The sequence below is a fragment of the Dendropsophus ebraccatus genome, chromosome 9, assembly GCF_027789765.1.
Source record: "Dendropsophus ebraccatus isolate aDenEbr1 chromosome 9, aDenEbr1.pat, whole genome shotgun sequence".
NCBI lineage: Eukaryota > Metazoa > Chordata > Amphibia > Anura > Hylidae > Dendropsophus > Dendropsophus ebraccatus.
The window spans coordinates 21,466,596-21,494,334 of record NC_091462.1 but is presented as its reverse complement, the minus strand read 5'-3'; the positions used below and the strand labels follow the sequence as shown (position 1 = coordinate 21,494,334).

Genomic DNA, 27,739 nt, shown 5'->3' with positions numbered 1-27,739 from the left:
CACATTTATACAGATAACTGTCAATCACTGATTAAGACAGGACTACTTGAAAAAAGGGCAAGTTATCTTGGAACTTTTCCCACAAATCTGTATATCCATCTGCTCAGCTCCTCCTCTATAACACGCTGCCTGCAGATTGGACAGTATTTTTAATGAGGCAGGTTCCCTTTAAATAGAGTGGTGGAAAAAAAACTACTCTTATACAACCACTTTAAGGGGGTACTCCTGTGATTTTTTTTTCTTTCTTTCATATCAACTGGTGTCAGAAAGTTATACAGATTTGTAAATTACTTCTATATAAAAAATCTTTAGTGTTCCAGTACTTATCAGCTGTATCAGGCTGTATACCCTGCAGGAAGTGGTGTATTCTCTCCAGTCTTCCACAGTGCTCTCTGCTGCCACCTCTGTCCATGTCAGGAACTGTCTAGAGCAGGAGAGGTTTTCTATGGGGATTTGCTGCTGCTCTGGACAGTTCCTGACATGGACAGAGGTGGCGGCAGAGAGCACTGTGTCAGACTGGAAAGAATACACCACTTCCTGCAGGACATACAGCAGCTGATTTTTAAAAAGAAGTAAATTATAAGTCTATATAGCTTTCTGATACCAGTGGATTAGAAAGATCAAAAATTTCGCTGGAGTACCCCTTTAAGGTTACATTCACATGCTGCAACTGCCACATGCAGGGGGCACCATGAACAGTTTAACTACCAAAATCATGTAGCCCAGGGGTAGGGAACCTTGGCTCTCCAGCTGTTGCAAAACTACAACTCCCAGCATGCCTGGACAGCCAAAGCTTTAGCTTTGGCTGTCCAGGCATGATGGGAGTTGTAGTTTTGCAACAGCTGGAGAGACAAGGTTCCCTACCAATGATGGCTAGTTATATATATACTCAGCGTGAAAATATATGCCTAGTGCTGCACATATCAGGGGCTCTGACAACACCTACGGTCACAGCATCTGTTACCTGTGGCGCTTTAGCCGACTCCTATTCTCTCCCAGTTGCAGGATGAGAGTAGTAGTTTAGTATTCCCTAATAATATAAGTAATTATTATCCTATTATGATTGCAATGTCCTGTATGCCACATCCATCCCCTGAAGCCAGTGCTTCTATTTCCCAACCCCGCACGGCATACTGATGCCTCCAGCTCAGGACGTATAGCGGCGGGCTCAGATTGTCTAATCACGGCCACGTAGGTAGAGGTCAGGTCTAAACTGCAAATGTCACCCGCTCCATAATGAACAATGAGCAATTGAATTCCCATCATCGCCGGGCGCAGCAGCAGAAGCCGTGCAGTCCGCTCCCGGCCGTGGCTCTCATCCTGATGGTGCGCAATGTATCTGTCACAGCGTTGAGAGCACTTGTGCAGTTCATCGGATAAGTAACAGCTTCTGTGTAGAGGCAATCTCGTCTGGTCCATTCACACGGACAGGCGACTGTCATTTTGCCACTAAGGAGATCTAACGTAGGAGTGATGAGACTGCACAACAATGGAATAATCAATCCTCAGCCTGAATGGGATGGAGACAGGTAGCACCGAGCAGACATGGCACAAACGTAATTATTCCTATTGTAATTAACAGGGTGGGACAGGACCCCGGCACCCCCACCCCCCTCTCCTCTAGCTGCATGCTCTTTGCTTTACAAAAGTTGTGCTTAGTGTATGTCGTAGATCAGGGGGCCCCCTGGCTGTTGCAAAACTACAACTCCCATCATGCCTGGACAGCCAAAGGCTGTCCAGGCATGATGGGAGTTGTAGTTTTGCAACAGCTGGAGAGCCAAGGTTCCCTACCCCTGTATAGTGTCTGTGTTACATCTGTATTCTGCATGGTGTGAGAATGCTTAGGCTTGTGGTAGATATTTGTACAGCTATTATATTATGTTTATTAATAGACTTTATTATACTGTACTAGATGACACTACATATTATATGCATTCAAATGGTCCAGTCTGTAGGCAGCGTGATATAGAGCAGATTGATATAGAAAAAGTTCCGGGGAAACTTGTCATTTATTCATGTACATCATTATGGACTAAGTAGTCAAGTGGGCGGTGCTATACAGTCATTGACAGCACTCTAGATGCATCCTTGATTGTCAATTACTGAGTAGGACCGCCTACTTGACTACTTAGCGGTTTACTGGAACAAATGACAAGCTATATTGAAACTTTTCGCCTTCAAACTATATATCATTCTGCTCAGCTGTATGGTGACTGCAGATTAGACTGGATTTTTAATATTATACTAAATCACATATCATTTAAATTTATGCTAAGTTAGACTAGTAAATATATTAAATATATATATATATATATATATATATATATATATACACACACACATACTATACCACATATAATTATATACTACACTGCTCTACGCTTTATTTTATTATGCTACACTACACTTTTATTATACTATGTTATACTCTATTGTGCTATTCTGTATTATATAATGTATAAGTTTACACTACCTGATGCTATATTATTACACTACCCTATATCATATAGTGTGCTTTATGCACTGATGCTATATTAACACATTACTATACTATATCATACCACATACTGTACATCAGTATAGCAAACTTTATATACTAACTGATGCTATACAGTTATACCAGTAGTATATTGTACTATAGAATGTACACTATATAAAATATATCCTATCATACATGATATTTTGGATATTATACCACCGCACACAGTGGGACATTATACCCAGTATTTATATAGCATCTTATATGTTACACTACATTACACTATATATTAGAAAACAACTGAAACCAGACTGAGAACATCACTGGTTTAGATGCATGCAAGTGTAATGATATGGAATGAGAGCTGTATACTGTATACTGACTGAGTGTGTGCCTCCCTCTATAGTGGAAGTATAAGGAGCTCTATGAGAAGCAGAAGGACAAATACACGCCAGTCATAGACACCCCTGAGCACAACCGAGCTCAGAAGGCCGGGAAACAGATCAGTGATGTGAGTATTACCATAAGGACTTTTTGTAAGTCTACAGATGTATAGTGTCTGCGGAGTATTTAGCTACATATCGGGGCGACAATCCCCTGACTATACTCACCTTGCTTACTTTTTATTTGTACTTCATCATATGTATTTGAATTGGGTGGGTAAAAGGGTTAGTGATACTCTTCCTGTAATAGTCATGCATGTCTTCTTGAAACAAAGTTGCCACTTACTCTCGCATAATTTTATTGGTGGACAGTGTCACCTAGGCGGGGCTTCGTGGCAGTTAGACAGTGTCACCTAGGTGGGGCTTCGTGGCAGTTAGACAGTGTCACCTAGGTGGGGCTTCGTGGCAGTTAGACAGTGTCACCTAGGTGGGGCTTCGTGACAGTTGGACCCCATCTCTCAGCTGGGGGGAGGACCCAACTGTCATGAAGCCCCATTTTTGTGACACTGTCTAACTACCACAAAGCCTCGCCTAGGTGACACTGTCCACCAATGAAGCGTATTCAGAGCAGAAAGAAGAGACAGACAAGTATTATATGGAATGTGCAGCATCTAAGCTTGTGAATGGTGCGGAGAAGCACACATAGAGTAAGGGGGAGGGGGTGACAATATCATTGTTATAGCTGGTGATATCCAGTAGCTCTTGTGGTCAAGCGTGATGAAGGGGTTAATGTTTAAACCCATCATCCCTGACTAGTTTGGTTATGGATAATATCTAACATTCCTGGTGGTCTGGGGTATATGAATTAATGTATAGTATGTCTGGGAGTATAGGGTAATAACCTGGAAGGTCTAGAAGATAATGGGTTAATCGTATTAGTGCTGGTGGGGTGGTTATGGGTTTATATGTAATGTTTCCGGAGGTATATAGTAGATCAATATCTAATATCCCTAAAATTTTAAGGTAATTACCCTGAAGGTTTAGAGTGGAAATGTATTAATGGAGGTGTTGGGTGGTTACAATTTAATATCTAGTTCCCTGGGGGTCTAGGGTGGTTATAGGCTTATATACTGTGTATTATTCCTGGGGATGCTAGGGTATATGGATATCTAACATCTCTGGGAAGGACTAGAGTGATAATGTGTTAATAGCAGTCGTTCTAGAGGTGTTGGGTGGTTAAGGGTTAATATCTAGTCCCCTGGGGTCTAGGGTCAGGGCAGCTATGGTGGGTGGGGGGGGGGGGGGGGGGGGGGTCAGATTCGGTTTGCTGCTTTAAATTAATCTCCCAATGTTTTTCCGGCCTCCAGTTTCTTACTTGAGGGAAATAGTTAATTCACCCATCAGTGAAACACACATTCTCCTAGATTCAATCATCTCTATCTAATGCCGTACCCGTAATGTTTTACAGCTCTAAAAATCAAGATTTTATTTTTTATAATCCGTTGCACATCTAGAATTTTAATTGATTTGTAATTGACACGTTTATAGCAGGTTTATATGTAGCGGTGGCCATATAAAGCTCCTTATCGAGAAGAGTAGACGTCTCTGTAATCTGTAACCAATGATCCTCATCATGATTGTGAGCTGTTAAGTCGCTGATAAGTCGCTCGATATAACATAAATGGATTTTTTTTCAATATCCACTAATGTTGTTGTTTCCAAACCTGCAGATTATTTACAAGATGGCCTGGAACAAAGCCAAAGCCAAGGCCTACACTACCATCCATGACACGCCATCCCTGTTACATGCCCGCAAGGTCAAAGACAAGATCAGTGAGGTATGTATTAACCCAATAGTAGCTGTTCTAGAGTCATCGACTAAGTGCTCATTGGATTCTACCAAAAACATGCATCCTTTAATTGAGTGAGCATAATTTTCAGTGGGGTTAGGTAAATGGTCTCGTCGGTTGGACTATTGAGAGACTTTCGTACATATTAGATAGCTGGCTGATTCCATGAAATGGAGCCATCTATGACGCGTTGACGTAAGGCTCCGTTCACACGGAGTAAAACTGGCAGCAGAGAATCCCGCCAACCTCCGTGTCATAATGGGATTCGAGAGGAGGCTCTCCGCATCTACTTGCTGAAGAATGGGCATGTCCATTCTTCAGCGCGGAGAGAGGAGGCGTGCGAGCCTCCCATAGACAGTCATTATGACACGAAGGCTTCTCTGCCGCAGATTTCTACTAGTTTTACTCCATGTAAACAGAGCCTAATGTGGAAATCAAAGGGTGATTGGTCTACCAACCTTCTAAAGTGTTATAGTGACACAATTTGATTGGTGAAGGTCCAGGTACTGATCTCTATTCTTTTGGCTCCCACCATGTTATACATTTAGTCCATCTTATGGAGAATGATGGCACATTTCCCTTGGTAAATTTCCCCCAGTGTTTATTGATCTCAAGATTCACTTATACTGATGTAAATGGCATTGATCAGTGATTGATTTGTTTTGTCTTTTACAGCTGAAATATAAAGAATTGTATGAGAAGAGCAGAGGACACTGTACCATGGTGGCCGATGCTGTGCAGATCAAGACGGCCAAGGAAGCCTACAAGTCCATCAGCAACGTAAGTTGCTCTCCTCCATTGGCTCTCTTCATAATCCATGCCTTCTACTGTATATGGGAAGAGTAACTCTGTGTGTTGTTTCTGTACAGCTGGATTACAAGAGGAAGTATGAAGCAACCAAGGCTCACTGGCAATGGACTGTCGACAGGCCCGACTTTTTGCAGAATGCAAAAACATCTCTGCAGCAGAGTGACGTAAGCAGCTTAGATCTTGGAGACATCTTAATCTCTATTTGACTATAATAATCTTGGGTTGAGGCCGGTGTCTTCTGGGATTAGGAAGTCCACGGTGGTCTGGATAAAGCTGAGGGTGGAGTAGACAGGGGGTACAGAGTGACTTTGTTGTCCATAGTCCCACATATACCTGACATCTGTCCTCTTAGGTATAAGTAGCTTAGGATATATGCTGTACTTGCAGTGGTGTAGGTATGTAGGGGAACCTGGTTGCTGTAGGGAGTCCCCAATTTTTCAAGGGGACTCCCTAGTATCAAGCCACATCTCTATATTAATGTCAGCTCTTTCATTCTCTATATCTGTTTTTGTATTACATCACATAATTTTTTTTCCCAGTATGAATACAAACTGGACCGAGAATTCCTGAAGGGATGCAAGCTGTCCGTCACAGACGACCAGAATACCGTCCTAGCTCTCAGGAACGCAGAAATGAACAGTGATGTGAGTATCCAACAAAAACATTAGTACTCTAATCGTTCAAGTCAGACTAAGAAAAATTTTGAACATTTTGTAGACTATTGTTCAATCTTCAATGAACAAAGCTAAAAAAAAAGTCGCCCCATAGCATGGAATTTAATGATAAAATTCTTCTTGCCCACAGCCACCACTAGGTGGAGCAAAGTAGTTTACTGCATACTGGTTATTATTGAATTTAATGTAAATACTTAAATACTCAAATCGGTGTATAAGAGCACCTTATGTCTGTACATAACTGATATTCTGGTGGATTTGTAGGTGAAATATAAGAAGAAGTATGAGAAAGGAACGTACCAAGGAGAATTCGGAGTTGTTCCAGATACACCTCAGATCATCCATGCTAAATCTGTCAGCACTCTTGTATCTGAAGTAAGTTCCTGCCAGATGGTATAAACACCACAATGTAAACATCAAACTGGGCACCACTGAGACCCCCAGCTATTGTAATTACCTATTACATATTAAATATACTGAGCTTTTATTAAAGTTATATTCTGGAAAAGTGTCCATCTATTGGTAATGACGGCCACAAATAATGATCATGATTAATCTTTACTAATAGACGGCCGCCTTTTCCCAACAACACTGCGTAGTGGGAACATACTGTAGGCCTAAGGAGTTCTGATATTCTGACGTCAAATTATATAATTCTTGCTGAATCTCACCACCACTAGGTGGAGCTAACAGCACATAGATTTATACAGGTAGAATTAACAGCCTGGAAATAAAACCTGTATTTTCTTTTCTTTTCCAGAATAAATATAAGGAAGAAGTGAAGAAGCACCTGCCACATGGCTCCTTTACAACCTTGCCCGAAACACGTGACACAGTTCATGTTAAAGACGTGACTAAGGTTATTAGTGAGGTGAGTAAGGCATCTTACAAAAGTGCAATTGTTTATGGTTATAAATATTATTAGTATGCAAAGAAATCAGACTACTTCAGAGGGTTAAAAGCCACAACTACCATGTGCTAAAAGCAGAAATGGACTTGGTTACCTTGAGCCTACCAGAATTTTTTTTAGAGAATCCACCTTCAGAGGCAATGTCCTCCCCATATTCAGTGTCCCCTACTGTGCACTTTATTACTCCTTCTGCAGCTTGTGTTTAGCAGATGGGGGCGGAGCATAACAAGTCTGGCACTGATTGGGTGATGCTCAGCCACCCAGTGTTGGGGATCTGGTCAGCTGACTTTAACTAGTGCTTTTATTTCAAACCTATTGCAATAAGCCTACAAACCGAAGCTAGGCCTTATTTTTAGGGGAACGTCTTATTTTCGGAGAAACACTCTATTGTCATTTTTTTTTGTGGCACTGGTCATCCTTGAAAAGTGACAACAGGAAGTGCAACCTTTTTTTTAATTTATGACTTATATCAAAAAATGTCTCATTTCAAATGGCTCCTTCAGGGGAAATGTACGGCCAGACATGGCTTCTTCAGGGGACTGTTGAGATGTTTGTTGACAAAAATACCAGAAATTACATTTATTATATACAGTATATTTATAAGGTACACCATTGGCTTTTAATTTAATTTTGCCTGACTGTTTTCTCAATATTTTTAGAAACAATATAAAGAAAAGTTCCAGAAGGAGAAGGGCAAATCCAACTACTCCATCATGCAGGAACCACCTGAGGTGAAACACGCAATGGAAGTTGCCAAAGCCCAAAGTAATGTGAGTATAAGTTGTCTTGAAGAGTTAGCAAAAATGAGGAAGATATATAGTCAGCAAGGGTCTATGGTTTGACCATCCCAGCTTACCCCAGTCTTATTTCATGGCTACCTGATGCAATCAGCACTAGATATTTTTGGATCGTCCATTGGGTTTGTATATAATAGGTGCACATTGAGTCTCTACGTGTCCATATGGTAAAGGCCAAGTAGTGGTAGTTCTATGAGGTAAAAACACAGAAATTCGAAGGAACCTTCATTGATAGTGGAAGCGGAATTATTTTCACCGCAGTAGTTCTACAAGAAGTCAAATATAGAAAAATAATCCATAAACTTATATTGCAGTTGTCATACAAGAAAGAAGCCAAGGCTCATCTCAATTACACCACCATTGTTGATAGACCCGACATTATGAAGGCAACCCAGGCGGCCAAGCTGGTCAGCGATGTAAGTACCATAGCTTTTATATGAGGAATGATATAGGGCTGATTGTGCACCATGTTACATAAAAATGTTCAATTTCTCTTATAGATCCAGTACAAAGCTAAGGCCCGTGAAGAAGCCGGCCGCGGTATCACTGTCCTGGGACGACCTGATATTGAATTAGCCCAAGAAGTATCCAAACTTACCAGCCAAGTAAGACCTGAACTAATGAAGTACTATAATAGAGAAGCCTAATCCATTAGGGCAATTCCAGGCTAAAAATAAAACCTACGGTACATTATACATGCTACACCTATGTCATACTTGGCAAATACTGGTGATATGAACCAGATACTAGATATTAAGATACTAATTGAAATGGTGAAACACTTATATGTTACTTTACACTAGTACACTCTATGGGGGAGATTTATCCAACATGGTGTAACGTTAAACTGGCACAGTTGCCCTAACCAATCAGATTCCACCTTTCATTTTCCAAAGAGTCTGTGAGGAATGAAAGGTGGAATCTGATTGGTTACTAGGGGCAACTGAGCCAGTTTCACTTTACACCATGTTTGATAAATCTTCCCCTATGTTCTTAAAGGGATTGGAAAAGCATGGCTCCTTTCTTCCATAAACAGCGCCACTCTTGTGCCTGGGCTGTGACTCGTATTGCAGTCCAGCCTTACTAAAGTCATTGGAGCTGCAATACTACACATATCCTTTAGACAAGAATGGAGTTTTGGGAAGGAAGAAGCCATTTTGGTCCAGTCTCATACAATTCCTTCAAGTGCTTTAATGCAGTCTTATTATATACTGCAAACTTATAGCTGTTGCAAAACTGCAATTTCCATCATGCCTGGACGGCCAAGCATGATGGGAATTGTTATTTTTCAACAGCTGGAGGGTCCCAGGTTCCCCATCCCTGCTTTAGGCCATGTCCACACAAGGTTTACAGCTGGTATTTTCACTCATACAAAAAGTGACCGATTTTCATGGTAAAAAAAAAAAAAAAAAAAAAAAGCAGCTGGAAAAAAACGGCCATTTTTGCATGAAAACGGACAAAAATACCAATTTAAAAAACTGGTAATTAAAAAATGTATTATAACAACCTTAAACGTTAATGTGTGTGCACTAACGACCATTTTACTATTGAGATCAATAGAACTTGATAGTAAAAAAAAAAAATTACCAATTTTTGCCAGTTTTTTTAACTATTCAAAACGCCATTTTACGGATTGTTTGCAGACCAAAAACAGTCAAAAATATATTGTGTGAACATGGTCATATCATTAAAAGAGAAGTCCTGTGGTGGTGGTGGTGGGGGTTCATTATGGGCAGGGAGAGGGGGGGGGGAATAAAAAAAGCCAATATGCTTAGCGCTCCTGGAGCTCACACTGCACTGCATCACAGAGCTCCCAGGCCGTGTCATCTTCTCCTGGGTTCCAGTATATCACAACCCGAGTATGACGTAACTAACAGGCCAGAGGGGAGCTCAGAAGACAGCCGGTGGGGTCCAGAAGCGGGACTATAACTTCTTTTTTATCCCCCCCCCCACCCTCGCCTGTAATACATTTTTGCACCCCCCACCGGACTTCCCCTTTAATGGCAAGTTTTTGTTCCTGTATTATGAATGAATGTCCTGCTGAACTGCAGGTCTAATAAGACCATCATAGATTCCCATGATGCTGGTTGTTTAAGTTATGGCCAGGATATTCAACCAAATGGGAACAAAAACTTGCCTGTATTACACTCATATGAATCTATCTTGTATTAACGTTCCTTATTTCCATTCATATTCAGAGGAGCCATATCAATGGATTCTTGGGTGTCCTCTTCGAGGCTCGAGAAGATCTAACATGCTTTGCTAATCCAATGTTTTGCTGCATATTATAGGCTGAGTATACCAAAGGAAAACTGTGGGGCCACGGAGCAGCATCTTATGACACTCCCATCATGCGGACACTTAAGAAAGCTAATGATCTCACTAGTAGTGTAAGACGAGCATGTTCATCATTGACTTATATGGTGCATTTGCCTGTGCTCCACTTTTTGTTTATAAAGGGAAAAATTCCTGCAAGATTTTTTAAATTCAATTACGTGGCAGTTTTCTCCTTAAAACATGATCAAAATCGAGTATCAAGGTTAGAATTAGTCCGGGTGTATTCACATGTGCAGTTTTTGATGCTTTTTACTTTTCCGTAACATAAAAAGGCATCAGAGCAAAATCAAACAAAATGCAAAAACAGCACAAAAAAAGTAAATACACCCTATGGCTGGGTTCACATTACGTATATTTGAGTCAGTATTGTGGTCCTCATATTGCAACCAAAACCAGGAGTGGATTAAAAACACAGAAAGGCTCTGTTCACACAATGTTGAAATTGAGTGGATGGCCGCCATTTAATGGCAAATATTTGCTGTTATTTTAAAACAACGGCTGTTATATTGAAATAATGGCCGTTATTTACTGTTATATGGCGGCCATCCACTCAATTTCAGCATTGTGTGAACAGATCCTTTCTGTGTTTTTAATCCACTCCTGGTTTTGGTTGCAATATGAGGACCCCAATACTGACTGAAATATACGTAGTGTGAACCCAGCCTAAAGATTCAGAAGAACACATTGTACTCATATTTAAAACATTGTATTTTGAATGTACAGTACCACTGGATTGACCTCCCATAGTTCCACGTAACCTATATACTGTGAGGGTCTAATGTTACGTTTATCATACAGTTGGTAAATTAGAACTTTCATGCTGCTCGAACCACCATGGGGGTGGTCCTTGGTGGCTCCTGCCCATCCCATTGGTCTTGACTGATAGATCTTTCAGGGTCAACTCTATCAATTAATGCTGGTGGGGGAGGGGGGCAACAGAGATTGCCCCAGTAACTGTGGTTCGGGCAGCATGAACTGCGTATGGCAGCTTCCCTCTTGACACTCTTCACTGTGATATTTTTTAAAGAGAAACTGCTACTTTGCAAGGTAAATTGACATCAAAGTGCGCATTGTGCATGCTGGAGAACATTGTGAATGCTGGAATACGAGTAAAAAACAAGCAAAAAACTTTTAGTAATCTTATTGATTGACTCAATTTGCGTTACTTTACATGTTTGTAGGTAAGTAAAGTTTTTGTCAAGTTTGGATTAATTATTATTGCAGTGGCATCTAAGCTAGGCCTCTCTACCTGTTGTGAGATTTCAACCCCTGTAAAAGTTTCTTAACAGATGGAGACCATTTTTTTTCCAATTTGAATAGGCTGTGTATATAGTCCTTATGTTTGTTGCATGCTTAGCACAATTATAAATCTCACCATAAATAATGTGCATTTGTTTGTGCCTGAACAGACACAACCAAATATTTTTATTGGCCAATTTGTAGACTTGCCAAAATATAAAAACTTTCTGGCAACAAAAAATTCTAAGTGAATTTACTGCTCAAATTATACAAAAGAATGCACATAATGTTTGCCCTTTTTCTGTACTATCCTCCAATTTTTTTTTTACACACATACAGGTTTATGATTTGGAGCATGTTTTTGCGAGAATTTCTTTATTTAGAATTATTTACACTTGATTTGCTTTTTTTTTTTCAAGTTACTGTTATGGCTTTTTAGTATTATTATTTTTATTATTATTTCAAGAGGTTATAATTCCCGATCCTTAGGTTTTTTTTGTTTGTTTTTTTGCATGATTTATTTTATCAATTTGAAAATCCTATTTTGTTTCAACAGGTGAAGTATAAAGAAAACTTTTCCAAAGATAAGGGAAAGAAACCTCAGTATGACCTCAAGGAGGCCAAAATTTACCAGACTTTGAAGGAAGCAAATACACTTGCTAGTGAGGTAAAGTATTAGATGATATGGGCATTAGATTTTCAAGAAAACATTTATAATTTATTTTCTTTAAAACATTTAACAAAAAAAGTATACACAGAAAGGTCCAATGTTTTAATACCCAATGTAAAAAAAAAAGAACGATAAAAAAATAAAACGATGGACTGATGATTAAATCAAGAAAGTAAATATCTCAAAAACTCTGTGTTTGGTCAACTTTTCACTAATGTGCCTTTGGTTTGGTGTATTCAAGAACCCTTTCCCTGTCTCTCTCTAGCAATATGACTGCCCTTGTATTAATATACAAAAAAGTAAATAAAATAAAAACTGTATGAAATCTGTTAATAAATGAAGATGACATATTCCCTTTAAACCAATTTTTTTTTCTGTTTAATTAATTTAATTTTGTTTAATTAGATATATTTCTTATTAGATATATGATTTAGGCTTAACTATTTTTTTTATCTATAGATTAAATATAAGGCGGATCTTAAGAAGCTGCATAAACCAGTGACTGATATGGCGGAATCTTTGAACATGCAGCATATCACTGGTACAAGCAAACTTGCAAGTGATGTAAGTCTAATACCGAAAATAATCACTTTTCCGCAATAATACCACTTCTTTCTCTTCCTGCTATAACTGATAAAGCTAATCGTTCTGCTTTCACCTTGGGCATCAGTTGGTAGCTATCCTTTTCTTATTTACTGACTTATATTCCATCCAACCAATACTAGATATTAATACCGCTAAGTTCATCAAACCTAAAGCCAATCTTCACGTTTTAACACCATGTCACATTTAGATCCAATATTTTGTGCTGATTTTTTTCCCAACTGAATGAATCTTCAGTTAGAGTCGACAAATTCAAATCCAAAAAGTTGGCAGTTAATTCAGTTAAATTCTTAAAAAATAAGCTCTGCATTCAAAGTTTCCTGATAAGGAGTTAGGTATGACACTCTGAGGTCTCCCAAGACTATACAGTCCAAGGATGCCTCAAAGGGTAATACTTGAGTTTCCTAGGAAATTAGGGAAATTGAGCCAGAACTTTTTTTTTTTTAAGGCTGAATTAATTGATGGCCGATACATTAGATTTGGATTTGGTTTCAGATTCGATCCACTCACCTCTAATACATCTTGATAATGGTCATAGCTTTGTTTCCCGATACACAGCTCCAAATCTCCTGCATAGACTGAAAACAATGACCTCTAGTGGTGTGTAATGGGAGACAGAATTTTATTATTATTTGTCTCTATGCAGGAGGTGTGAAGCTCGATATTACAGGAAAAAAAGTTCTGACTGATATAAAGTTATAGTAAAGGGAACCTATTATCCTTTTCAGGTTGTCTCAACCATGATTCACTGGAGTGTTCCTTGGAAGCCCCCTCTCTATCAACCCCCCCAGGCTTCGATTGGTAGACCTCTCCACTTTTGGTTATAGGGAGAGACCTCTAAATCAAGGCCAGAGGGTCAAGGAAAAGGGAAAAGTCACTGGAGACCACTCAGTTGTGGTTCAGGCAGCATGGAAGCGATGACAGGTTCCCTTTAAAGATAGACTTTTAACTTAAAGGGGTATTCCAGGACCTCTGTACCCCCCACTGATCTTCACATCGGGCCCCCGGCTTCTGTATTATAAATAGAGCTACGGGTACGGTAGCGGATCTACTCATTCCTATGGATCGACGGAAAGAACCAAGTATGCCGGAAGATTGATGTACTTGTCTCTTTCTGTCAGATTCAGCTTCATAGGAATGTATAATTTTTTCCTGGAAAACCTCTTTAACTTAAAGGAATTATCCAGCATTAGAAAACATGGCCACTTTCTTCCAGAGACAGCACCGCTCTTGTCTCCAGTTTGGGTGCAGGTTTTGCAACTCAGTTTCATTAAAGTGAATGGAGCTTAATTTTAAACGACACCTTACCTGGAGACAAGAGTGGTGCTGTCTCTGGAAGAAAGTGGCCATGTTTTCTGACACTGGATAACCCCTTGAACTTACAAAGAGGAGCACAACAGCTAATCCAAATAGCCCTTAACTCATCTCATTCTCTTATTTATCCAGATGAACTAACCACGCTCAATAATATTCAACATTTTTTTAAAAAACAATAGACAATAATATAGCTACTAATAATTCTCCATATTTAAAGACACATAACCCATTTACTTTCTAATAATTCAGTAGTTTAATGGCACAGTAGTTCGTCCATAACCCTAATTTGGTTTGATTTTTACCTTAAACAAAAATAACATTAAAAAAAACTAAATGTATATAATAGTAAAAACGTTATATAGTTGATGTAAATTTTAGAACGTGTAATAAAAAAAAAATATTAATATTTTTATATATGTTTTAGCAGGATTCAACCAACCAATATATATTGTATAACTAAGAACTGAGCAATAACTACAAAGTGCTAGGCCTCCTGTATATTAATAATATTTACACAATATAATGATAATTATACAAAGCCCTATAGAATAAGTTGGCCCAGTGTACGTAAAGATTAATTTTATTACTTATATTATTTTGTAGCTTTATCATTCAGTTATTTTATTCAAGTTTAATTTAGAACTTTCCCTAAAGTAAGGTTGGATCCAGTATCAGACAGATAACATGTTAGGCTATGATTGAGGCAGTTTTTGACACTTCCCTTCAGTACAAGTACAAGAAGGAATATGAGAAGAATAAGGGTCACTACCAAGTGGTGCCTGATTCACTTGATCAAGTTCATGTAAAGGAGGCAACAGAACTGCAGAGCATCGTAAGTTTTACATTCAAGTGCCTAATACTGTTTATGATGTGTTGTGTGACCTGAAAGGAAAACTATCAGCAGGTTGGAGCATACAAACCTGCTGATAGTTCCTCGCTGAACTCCTCTTACCGTCGCCTGTCTTCTTGCGCTCTTAAGTGCTGCCGTTTTTGTGATATCCAGTGCTATAAAAAGGTGCGAATTACCTCCTTAGGAGCACTGGGGGCGTTCACCCTCAGACCACCCACCGCTCCCAATGATCACGCCTTCTGCCGCATATTCTAGCCTGCTTAGGCATATGCACTGGACATGCCTGACCCAACAGGTTATAAAACCAATGCAGGCCCATGGGGGATTACTAAGTCTATATTTCTTAATGAGGACATTATCAGGAATGCTTGTAGAGTTGAGATATGTTTAATTTCACATATAATTTAATTTCAGTTTAGACCTAATTTTCTTAATGACACAACCCCTTTAAGGCCAAATGGAGCGGCCAGCCGATCGTGGCAGAAACTACATCCAGATGCAGCCGGTGTGGCTTTTAGATTATTAATGGGTGGGCAACTGCAGAGAGACTTACCCACAAAACCACCCCTTTATTAAAACAGAAAAAAAAAACTTAAATGGGTTGTATGAGGGCGGTGTATCAATGAGTTTAATCAATCACTGGACAATCAGTCAATGATTGGCTGAGCGGGCAACTCCGGCTGTGATGAGACGTCACAGGTTCTGGGCGATAGAAGAGACTATTGGAGAGACAGGGGCAGTGATGTGGTAGCCATGGGGGACTGGGATAGGTGTATAACATGTATATTATGTTTACACCACCACCCTGCTTTGACTCAACAACTCTTTTACCAGTTTAGTTGAAATTCAATATTTCCAAAAAAAATGCCAAGAAGTTGTTTATCTGTAACAGGGATAGGAAACCTTCAGTCCTCCAGCTGTTGAAAAACTATAATTCCCATCATGCCTTAGCTTTGGTTGTCCAGGGATGATGGGAATTGTAGTTTTGCAACAGCTGGAGAGGCCAAACATGATTCATTATGTAACATGAATTCTTTTCTTTTTTTTTTTATTTTTTTTTTTTTATTTCATTTCTTTCGATCTTACATGCTCAGGAGAAAAAGTAAAACATATAATTTTTTTTATATTTTATTTTTGTAAAGATAATTCCTGTCCCAACACCATAAAAGAAGCTCCTGTAAAATAACTATTATCAGCTTATCCGCTGCCCAGTAGGTTCCAGAATTAATATCTCCTACAGATTTTGCTTCGCACCTGAAAATTATATATTTTTTTAGTGTAATTGAAAACAGCGAGATTGTAAGTGATTTACTTCAATAGACCGGAGCGTAAACTGTATTTACTAATAATGAAAAAGTGGTCCTTATTTTCTTTGGTCATCACCAACAAATTAAAACTTACTGCTGAAAAATAATAAGTACATCTTCTAATTGTGAGCAGATAAATGTTTTATTGTTATTATTTTAGATTTTATTTTTTACATTATAAAGTTTTTGGTTGCTTGTGTTTTTTTGTTTTTGTTTTTTTAAATAATTTTACTATTTACTGCTTCACTATAACTAGGTTAAATATAAGGAGAAGTATGAAAAAGAGAGAGGTAAAGCTATGCTGGACTTTGAGACCCCGACCTATGTCACAGCTAAAGAGGCCCAGCATATGCAGAGTGAGGTAAGTGCTAGAAGTGACAACTCTATATTTTTATATAGAGCACTGTCAAAAACTTTACGTCAAGAGAGACACGTTAAAAGTTTTGATTGTCTAAGTGCTCACTACCACGAACAACCCAGAGAATGTGCCGGAAAAAGTCCACATACATTGCTTTCTCTCCCGGCTCTGTGTCTTTTTCTGACCTGGTCAGCTACACATTTGTGGGCATCCAGGTCACATAACACAAAGCGCAAATTTTTCCCGACTCGGTCTCCCGATTGGTCTTGATCTGAACACTTAGACCCGAACTGATAAAAAAATTTCACATGTCTCTTTGACAATCTTTTTGTTCTTGAAAATCTTTTTTTTTTTCCTTCTTTTTTTACAGGTACTCTTTTAAATATTTAGGGTGCGTTCACACCTACAGGATCCGCAGCAGATCTGCAGCAGATTTGATGGTGCAGATTTGATGCTGTGCTCAGTTATTTAAATGAAATCTGCTGCGGATCCGCAGCAGAAAATTCACTGCGGATCCGGTGAGTGTAAACGTACCCTTACATGGTACAATACCCTTAAAAGGTACTTGTGGTCAGTAAAAAAAAAAAAAAAATTAAATAGAATTTTATAGTCTCTGGTGCGCTATTATTTTCTGCCTACGCCCACCTGTTCCTAAGATATAAAGGGGTTATAACAGCATTAGAAAATCACAGCAACTTAGCAAAAAATCCAGTGTTAGACAGCACCACATTTATACTCAGGTTGCGTGTGGTATTACAACTCACTTCAATGGAAGTGATCTGCAACACCACACCCAAAAACCGAGGACAAAAATTTTATTTCTAAACATTTTTGTCTATTTTTTGTTATGGATGTGTGATTTTCAAGTGAAAATGTATTTTGTTTACAATTGTATCTCACTTCTCTCAAATATATTCCAATATATTTGTAACACCATCTGTTAAAGGGGTTCTCCAGAGGAAGAAATTTGTTTTCAAAGCAACTGGTGTCAAAAAGTTATACAGATTTGTAATTTAATTCTATTTATTTTTTTAACTCAAGTCTTCCAGCACTTATCAGCTGCTGTATATCCTGCAGGAAGAGGTGTTTCCTTTCCGGCCTGACACAGTGCTCTCTGCTGCCACCTCTGTCCATGTCAGGAACTGTCCAGAGCAGAAGAGGTTTTCTATGGGGATTACTACTGCTCTGGACAATTCCTGTCTCGGACAAGGGTGGCAGCTGTGTTATTTTTTTTAAAGAAAACACCCCTAACTGCAGGACATACAGCAGCTGATAAGTACTGGAGGACTTGGGATTTTTAAATACAAGTAATTTACATATTTGTATATTTTTCTGACACCAGTTGATTTGAGAAAAACATTTCACCAGAGTACCCCTTTAAAGATACAGGTGGATCCATGTTTGTTTATGATGTCACTGTATATTATACAATATGTTAGTACTTCCAGCCAAGAAGGCTTGAAGTTGTTTATGTTAAATGGAAACCTTATACACGCTGAAATATCCCTTAATTATCACTGGGTTATTTAGATTTCATTCAATTTAGTCTATATATCTTCTTTACCTCTGACTAAATAGCCACATATTATTATATTAGTCACATTTGAACATTATGTTAACAGTCAATGTAAAAAACGATTAACGAGCAACCTATTTATACATTACATTATTGATCCTGAATTACATCTTGTATTGTACTCCAGAGCTGCATTCACAATTCTGATAATTGTTATTGCTGCAACCCTTGAGCCAGTAAGGAATGCTGGGAGATTTCATCTCTAAAGCCTTTAGAGTGGTGAGGCAGCCCTGGAGTATAGTCTACAACCACAATTCCACAAAATAGTGTATTTACAAGTTTACTCAACTTTCTATGCAAACTTAATATTGTGTTCAAAGGTAAACAACTTCTTAAAGGGATAGTAGCCCCTATTTTCTATTTATAAATATATCTTATACATGAGTGTACAAACTACCTGAATCTACCAGTGAGTGTTACCATCTCATAAGGAGATGGTATATTGTTTGGAGGTGCCACCACTTTTTGATTGGTCGGGGTCCAACCTCGGTGAACCCCAATGCTCCTGAGAATCAAGGTACTATGGTGCAGTTCCCGACAGTAACATTGGTGGCAGCAGATGGGCCCGTGTCACCCCTTACTGCTGCCATTCAATGGACATTGAGTAATACAGAAAAAAGAATACATTTATTTTAATTAAGTTATATTAAAGAGTATTATAACTTTATTAAAGCCATGTATTATAAAAAAAAAAGTAACTCTCTAAAGTACTACCCTTTAAAAGAGGCTAAATGAACCAATACAATTCATGTTTTAATATATCAGATCCTCATAAAAGATTAAAGGGGTAATTCGGCCAGGATCCCTTTTTGCGCCATGCGCAGGGTGGAGGCGAGTGAAATAAATAATATATACTTACCTCTGTGGCTCCCCCTCTGCAGCCTGTATTCCACCACTTCAGTCTCCGTTGAGCCAGCACTTCTGGGTTAGGGGACGTGACATAGCAGAGCCATGTAGTCATTCAGTAGGTGTAGCAGTGTCCCGTCTCTGCCACTGAATGGTTGAGTGGACCTGCTATGTCACGTCCTGAAACCCAGAAACATTGGCACAAAAGGACCGGGGCAGTGGAGTACGGGCGGCAGTCGTTCAGGAAGGTAAGTAGATTTTTTTTTTTTACTCTCTCTCCCTCCTCGGCTGCAACGCATAAAGGGGCCTGACTGGACAGCTCCTTTAATATTTCCATTTAACAAACTTTAAAGTACAGAAATGTATAAAACTTAAACACTAGTGTCTACTCTATGTCATATTTTTCTTCCTGCCTTCATCAGAAAGAATATAAGAAAGACTTGGAAGACTGTATTAAGGGCAGAAACCTTACTGGTTTGGAGGTTACGCCATCAATGTTACATGTCAGACATGCTACAAAAATAGCGAGCGAGGTAGCATCTGTTAAATCTTCTACGATCACTCAGAATAATTCCACTAATAACCGCTACATGCCATTTCTTTATATTCTTGTTTTTTTGTTTTACGTGTGTTGTATGTCTCTTTTATGTAATCACTCTATTAGTGCTATTACTTAGATGGCGAATTAATTCTAAAAATCGCTTAAAAACGCTTAATCTCAGCCTTAAGTGTATGTTCACACCGCGTACAAAAAAGAAAAAAATTCAAAAATATGTGCCCCATTGAAGTCAATAGGAAATTGGCTGCCAGCGCACACATCGTATGGAATAACGGCAGCAAAATAATGAACATTTATTTATGGCTGTATGTTCACCTCAAAATGACGGCCACCCAAAAATATGGCTTCAAAAAAAACGTTGTGTGAACATACCCTTAACCCTGGCAATTCTCATATCATTCGCTTTTTCCAACAAAACCAAAACCTCCATCCTTTGCTGCAATTTCCATTCAACTTAACCAAATTACACACGTTTTGTCTGTTTTTGTTATTGTTGAGTGGTGTGGCCTTTGTTTGTGTTTTTGAAATTTCTGTGGAAATTTTTTAGAAAGAATACAGGAAGGACTTGGACGATACTATTAAAGGACGAGGCCTCACTATATTGGAGGAGACCCCTGAGCTTATAAGAGCCAGGAATGCAACTCAGATATTAAATGAGGTATGGGGATTGTGAGTTGTACCTGGTTTGGAAATAATATTCATTTTCAGTAACAAAAAAACAAAAAAATTTGCATATTGGTTCAGTTGATTTTAGCCGAGGGAATGATCATTTGTTCAGAAAGGATCTTTCTTCCTATAAATTATCTTTTTGGAACAAATATCCACGGAATGTTACCAAAATAGTCCCAGAAAGATTATTTGTCCTTTTCCAGAATATTTCCAGAAAGATTGTTTGTCCCGTTTTAGAATATTTCCAGAAAGATTGTTTGTCCTTTTCCAGAATATTCCCAGAATATTCTCAGAAAGATTGTTTGTCCTTTTCCAGAATATTCCCAGAATATTTGTGGAACGATTGTTTGTCCTTTTCCCGGTGTTATTGATCATGTACGGCCAGTGTGAACACTCTTATTAGCGACAGCATTCAAAACAAAGGGCTATTCAAATCTGTAGTGATTTATTAGGAAATCTATAAGGGGGTTGTCCGGGGATTCCAAGACGTGGGCTAAAGGTCCTACTACACTTGGCCAGTTACCGGCCGTTCTGGTCAATAATCATTTGGTGTAATGGCATAAGTTAAAAGACTAATATGGTCTTTCAATATGTTGAAAAATCACAATCACGTCAGCGATGGTCTGCTGCATGACACTCCATGTAATAAGAGTGGCAGCAGGAGACCGCCGCTGACTTCAATGGGCAGCCCAAACGATCTAAAGATCGTTCAGGCGGCCCTTCCTGCCCTGCTGCTTCGCGCAGCCCCTTCTGTTGCTCTCCGCTCACTGTCTGTGCGTGCAATAGCACAGGCAGCGAGCTGGGACTGAGGGGAAAGCGAGTGCTGACCTGACAGGTGGGCACTCACTTCCCCCTTACTATCGGAGACACTGTGATAATCAATGATAATAGGAGACACTGTGCACCTATTTGACATTGTGTTTGGGCATAGCATTGCCCGCACGCAGTGATTGAGCCTCCCACATCTTGAAGGGCTTACTTCCGAGACGTGGACTCTCAGGAAGTGAGCATCGGGGAGCAGAAGGCTTCAGCCGTCTTCTGCTCCCCAGACAATCCCTTTAAGTAGCAGCAAAGACATTTAGATCATTTGGAGGGCTTTCTTTGTACACATAGTTGTACTGACTAGGGATGGTCCGAACCTGCCAAGGTTCGAGTTCGTATGAACCCGGACTCTCAGCAATGATTCCCGCTGTCTTAAACCTCTGTGGAGAGGGTGGATACAGCGGGAGGACCACCTGGAAAACCGGGATACAGCCATAGCCATAGGCTGTATCCCAGTTTTCCAGGTGGTCCTCCCACTTCATCCACCCTCTCCACGGAGGTTTAAGACAGCGGGAATCATCGCCGAGAGTCCGGGTTCGTACGAACCCGAACCTCGGCAGGTTCGGACCATCCCTAGTACTGACTCATAGAAGTCTATTCTTCAGTCCTATTTTATTATCATGGAACTTTGACCTACTCTTTTGGTAACTTTATGAATATATACCCCCCATTTATTTTACATAACAGAAAGAATATAAGAAGACACTTGAATTGGAGATCAAAGGAAGAGGTCTATCAACCTTGGCCTTGGAGACTCCAGACTTCATGAGAGCAAAGAATGCAACTGATATTGCCAGCCAGGTTTGTGATTTTGGCAAATCACATTTTATATAAAGTATAAGGCTAGTAAGGTCAAGCCTTGTAGTCAGGCAAAGCTAATATTGTGTATATTCCATTATAGGTGAAATATAAGCAGTCTGCCGAAATGGATAAGGCCAACTACACGACTGTTGTGGACACACCGGAAATTATCCATGCCCAGCAAGTCAAGAATCTGTCTAGCCAGGTGATCACATGGTTAATGCTTCATAGACTGGGGGATTCTCTGGGGGCTTTAGTAAAGGTGATAAGGTATATTGAGTAAGGTTGGGGTTGTTGGAGAGTAACCAGTAGAGATGAGCGCAACTTCAGCATGCTCGAGTCCAGTCGTTCAGCATTTCAATACCGATGGCTGAAAAAGATTGCCTGGAAAACATGACTACAGGCTCAGGCCTATGGCTGTATCCATATTTTCCAGGACTCCCTAGGGCTGCAACCAACTTCTGCAGCCACCGATATTCAAATGCCGAACAATCGGACATGAGCATATTAAAGTTCCAGAATATTTTTTGTTAAATCAATACATTTCTAAGTACTTTGTATTACAGAACATAAAACATTAAATATTAAAATCTTTAAAAATCGACTTACTTGGTTATTCCTTAAACAGAAAAAATACAAGGAGGAAGCAGAAAGAACAATGTCTTACTATGTGCCTGTACTAGACACCCCGGAGCTGCAGAGAGTCCGTGAAAACCAGAAGAACTTCAGTACTGTAAGTCTATCGACAATATTCTGTTTATTACAGTTATATCATATCATTTACCAAAAACAACGGAACGGCTAATTCACTATTTCCCCGGACCTGTCACAAGTATGTGGAGAGAACAAGATATAGCTAAGAGAGTCACAGAAAAGACTAGGTTTTTTTCACATTTTATTGAACATAAGGATTTAATTTTATATAGTAAATGGGTATACCTGATTTAGAGAGTCCATTGCCCAGGGTGCACTTACTATACAAGCAGACTATGCAGCTGCTATAGGGGCCCATGGAGAAGAAGGGACCCCCAAATCAGGTTTGTAAAAGTCTAGTACTCAATAGGTCAAAATGGACAAAAGTACGTGGAGCCAGTTACTAGTCTCAAAACACGAGAACTCAGGTAAGAGAAACTTACTGCGGTACTGTAATTTATTACAACTTTTCAACATCATCAGACATGTCAAAAGTTACTGATCGCAGTGGGTCTCCCTTGTGAGACTTTCTGCAATTCTAAAACACAGGTGGAGGGAGTGCAAAGTAGTGCACGTCAGATTTGATTCTTTCCCTTCATTATGGTCTATGAAGACTTAGATCTTCAGCTGGCCGGGAAGTGAAGCGCACTGCCACATACTCCCCCCCTCCACGGATCTCAGCGTGTCTCAGGAGTAAGACCCATTGCGATCAGTAACGTTTGACTTGTTTATTGTCATAGTCATGTCAAGTATGTCACTGACAGACAATACCACGCTGCCCTTCTGTGCTATAAGGAAGGTGAAAAACTCTTTTGAAAACTCTTTTGACATGTCATATACACATTAAATAAAAAGGTCATAGAGACATGTCAAAAGTATTGATCGTTCAGGTCTGAGTCTTCGGACCCGTACCAGTCGGGAGAACATGTTGGGAGAGGACACGCTGCTGCACGGTAAACTCCCATTCCGTGTTAGGAAAAAAGAGTCAAGCTCATAATGTAAATATATGGAGCCCAACTTTTTTTTTCTAATACTGAGCGGGGAGAGGACAGCTGCAGCGCAGTCTTCTCCCGCCTTGTTCTCCCGATCAATACGGGTCTGAACACTCAGACCAGGGCTGATCAAAACTATTAACATGTCTCTATGACAAGTCAAAAAGTTTTTCATACACTTTAAGGACAAACAGGCTCTTGGCTCTTTATGCTCTTGATAATGGTATACTATGGTGTAAATACAGTCCTATTTTTAGCTGCTTTATGACCCCTGCTCTGTGTATAACTCCATTGTCAAATACCTTATTGGGGAGTTTTAATGGAATATAGAAGAATGAAGAATCTCTATCAATTATTGGGGAAGAGCAATACTCAGAAAATGTCTTTAAACAATTCAGCATACGCATGCATTCCCTGCCTATGCGTTTCAATGGACACTGTGTAATTCTTCCTTTTACCTGTGGTGGCGCTGGAGAGGAATTACGCACTTGCTGTCTGTTTCCCTTACAGATTACAGCTGATCACCGAAGATCTAAGTAACAGAACTCCCTGGGATCAGCTTGCCATCCAGAAAGCTTTAAAAAAAAAAAAGGAGGGGTGAGGGGGGTAACGGATTTATAACTTTGCAACAAAAATTATGATAATTAGAGATGATCTCAACTCGAGCATGCTTACCGGTGGCTGGAGTAGTTGGATGCAGCCCTAGAGAGTCCGGGAAGACAAGGATACAGCCTATGGCACAGGTGTCAAACTAAGGCCCTCCATCTGTTATAAAACTGCAAGCTTTGGCTTTCCAGGCATAATGGGAATTGTAGTTTTGCAACAGCTGGAGGGCCTGAGTTTCATACCCCTGGCCTATGGCCTATAGCCTTATTGCTTGGACTCCCTAGGGCCGGATCCAATTTCTTCAACCGGTAATTACACTCATCTCTAATCATAATGCATAATGTATGGTGGACTTTAAATCCGTCACATGAAATCTGGTTTGATGGTTTGAATGGGGCAGGGGGGGGGGTCTTGAGATATATATATATATATATATATATATATATATATATATGAATTTTTTTCTATTATTGTTTTCTATAGTATTATATATTTTCATATGATACATAGTCATGTTTCCCAGTATTACAATAGTGAGCAGTTGTTTCATTACCGAAGAAACACGTTGGAAAACTAGTTGAAGGAAAGAACAAAAATGTTGCCTATATCTAATAATCATTACATAAAAAGGGGTTTTCCCATAAGACCAACTTATTACCTGTCCATAAAACAGAGGTTCTAAAACTGATCGGTGGGGATCGAATCACTGAAACCTCCCCTGATAACAAGAATTTATCCTGGGTGCCTCTGTTTGAATAAAAGTCTATGGAGCTGTAAACTGGTTATCTTTGACAAATACTAGACTGCTGCTGCATTAAAACAGGTGGGCTTGGGACATCCTGCTCTTGTGATCAGTGGGGTCCCAGTGGTCGGATCCACTAATCAGACAATTATATTATGAAGAGGTTCAAAGTATTTATTAGAGATGAGCAAACCGAGCTTCCCAAACACAGATTATTTTCGAACTTTACAAAAAGTTTGGTTAGCTACTAAATTGAACTTTTTGGACAGGTTCGGAATGAGCATCCAATTGTCTAAAAAAAAAGTTATTCTCACCTGTCTACACTCCCCCGGTGTCTTCTTTGGGCTCTCTGGTCACGTTCGGTGTCTTATCCGGTGATGGCCTGTTTAGCCAATCACAGGCTGACTGGGATGGGACAGCTCTGCAGTTTGTGAATGGTTGAGCAGGCTTTCACTCTTGACAGCCTGCTCAGCCAATCACAGTCCACGGTGCTGTCCTCTCCCAGTGAGCCTGCGATTAGCTGAGTGGGCTGTCGCTCCTGAAACAAGGGTGACAGCCCGCTCAGCCAATCACAGGCTGACTGGGACGGGACAGCACCGTGACCTGTGATTGACTAAGTGGGCTGTCACTCTAGAGTCAAGAGATGACAGCCCATGCTGTCCCATTACAGTCAGCCTGTGATTGGCTGAGTGGGAGAAGATGGAGAACATGGAGAACATGATGGGTTGGGACCGGACCGGAGAAGATGACGAGATGGGACCTGACTAGAGAAAAAGGACCTCGGGAGAGCAGACGTGTAAGCGGCTTGTTAAAATTCGGCTTGGCAAACCTGCAGAATCAAACTTTTCAAAAGTTCGCTCATCTCTAGTTTTTATTTTGGGAAAACCACTTTTATTTTATTAGATAATCTGAAAACTATAGAATTTATTGGTTTCTATCTCCACCATTATTATTACTTTACATATAAATCCAATTGTTCCATAATTCAAAAATTCCAATGTAAAAAAAAAAAAGAATCTCCCCAGAATGTCATCTGTCCTCTTCAAATGTGGTAAATGTCAACTACTTGTCTCCAGCTTTGTGCACATTTATGTTCATTTCTTATTGTTCTGACGTATAAACGGTGTCCCCTATATGTTGCATTATAACATGTAATGCAATGACAATATTTCGTAAATCTATCTGTAAAGTCTGTATCCCTGACCTAAATTTTGATCTCGATCGTCATGAATTTAGCCGATTCTCTGATTCTTTTTTTTTTATTTTTTTTAGCTTTAATACCTTGTCTACTCTTTTCTTATAGCTACAGTACCAAGGTGATCTTAAACAAATTAAAGGAAAAGTCACAGTGGTTAAAGACACGCCAGAAATTCTGCGTGTTAAAGAGAATCAAAAGAATTTCAGCTCGGTATATTGGTTTTTTTTTAAGATTCCTATTCAGTTCTAACACAAATAATCCCATAATATTGTACGAGAAAAATATTCTAACATAGTCCTACATAGCGCAAGCTAACAAGATAACGGCCACTGATCTCACCAGCTGCTGCTTCCTGTAGCCCATAGAGCCATAGAGTCCCCCCTCCCTTATTATATACTAGTTGATTACATTTGTGGGGGTCCGATCAAAATTGTCTTATGTCTTACTTATTTGTTTTTTGAACACATAGAATTTTTTTGTCATCTATTGTCTCGTCTTAGTAAATCATCTGTTTTATGTATGTTATACGTCACACAGGACATGTATATTCCTTTAAGGAAAATCAAACTAAAAAAAGAAAATTCAAAAGAAATTTCCAAAATCCAGATTGACGCTCTAGATAAAAATTTCTAAATTAACCAATGAGCTCAACAATTTCAATGACCTTTATTAAAATTTTGAAATTTGAAAATTCGAAACTCTGATATCTAAAAATTTTAAATTTGAAAATTGTGAAGGTTGGAGCCCTTAACAAGGAAAGCACAGATGAGCCATAAAAAAAGGAAAAAAATAGGTTTTGTCATATTGGTAACCTGTCATTTTGATTCCGACTGTTAAGATTCAGTATAAAGAAGAAATTGGAACAGGAATCCCTGTTGGTCACACCCCAGAGATGGACAGAATTAAGAAAACACAGGATGCCATTAGCACGGTATTAAAATGTTGAATTTACTGATAAACCATGAAAGCCGTATAGCCGATGTGCCGTAATAATAATAAATTAAAATACAATCTAACAAGCGCTTGCCGCAGGAGCTTACAGTGGGTTATTTTAACTTTTTCTAAGCAACTTACTAGTTGAAGAAGTCTAAAAAAAGTATTTAAAAAATTAAAACAAAAATTAATTTTAAAATATGAATACAAATAACATCATTATAACTAAATATAACATATATAACAAGGAAACTTACAGTAAGTTTGGGTTTGTGTGAACCCGAGTGCTTTGCATTTGAATACCGGTGGCTGGAGAAGATGGATGCATCCCTAGGGCTGCTTCCATCTTCTTCAGACCCCAGGATTCAATTACTGAGTATTCAGGATTGCACAAGCCCGAACTCATCTCTAATAACAACCATATTATATATATAATATATTTACGGCCTCATTATAATATAACATTACCATAACTGTATTATAACAATATATAACATTACCATAATTGCATGATGTATAATAAGGTCATAGCTGTATTATAACAATGTATAACAGTATCATAACTACATCATTACTATAAATAACTTATCATAATCGCCTGGTCACTACATATAACATTACCATAATGTTTATTGCTATATTATAATTATACTTAACTTTATTATAACTTAATATAACATTATAATATTAGTACTTAAAGGGGTACTCCGGCAAAAAA

The 27,739-nt window shown here is 39.1% G+C and overlaps 1 protein-coding gene across 15 annotated transcripts in view; it reads left to right on the top strand.

Annotated features, from left to right (window-relative positions):
• NEB (nebulin) overlaps window positions 1–27,739 on the top strand; it is a 183,749-nt gene that overhangs the window by 143,096 nt on the left and 12,914 nt on the right. For 8 of the 15 annotated variants that reach the window (XM_069982706.1, XM_069982705.1, XM_069982704.1 and 5 more), the window contains 22 exons: window positions 2,886–2,990; window positions 4,593–4,700; window positions 5,388–5,492; window positions 5,582–5,686; window positions 6,062–6,166; window positions 6,461–6,571; window positions 6,957–7,067; window positions 7,766–7,876; window positions 8,218–8,319; window positions 8,404–8,508; window positions 10,195–10,293; window positions 12,036–12,146; window positions 12,609–12,713; window positions 14,797–14,901; window positions 16,483–16,587; window positions 19,429–19,539; window positions 20,113–20,223; window positions 21,744–21,857; window positions 21,958–22,062; window positions 22,486–22,590; window positions 26,194–26,298; window positions 26,927–27,019. In XM_069982706.1, coding sequence (XP_069838807.1) covers window positions 2,886–2,990; window positions 4,593–4,700; window positions 5,388–5,492; window positions 5,582–5,686; window positions 6,062–6,166; window positions 6,461–6,571; window positions 6,957–7,067; window positions 7,766–7,876; window positions 8,218–8,319; window positions 8,404–8,508; window positions 10,195–10,293; window positions 12,036–12,146; window positions 12,609–12,713; window positions 14,797–14,901; window positions 16,483–16,587; window positions 19,429–19,539; window positions 20,113–20,223; window positions 21,744–21,857; window positions 21,958–22,062; window positions 22,486–22,590; window positions 26,194–26,298; window positions 26,927–27,019 — 2,337 coding nt within the window. The remainder of the gene's footprint in view (window positions 1–2,885; window positions 2,991–4,592; window positions 4,701–5,387; window positions 5,493–5,581; window positions 5,687–6,061; window positions 6,167–6,460; window positions 6,572–6,956; window positions 7,068–7,765; window positions 7,877–8,217; window positions 8,320–8,403; window positions 8,509–10,194; window positions 10,294–12,035; window positions 12,147–12,608; window positions 12,714–14,796; window positions 14,902–16,482; window positions 16,588–19,428; window positions 19,540–20,112; window positions 20,224–21,743; window positions 21,858–21,957; window positions 22,063–22,485; window positions 22,591–26,193; window positions 26,299–26,926; window positions 27,020–27,739) is intronic. The other 7 variants (XM_069982710.1, XM_069982711.1, XM_069982701.1 and 4 more) reach the window with 4 other exon arrangements.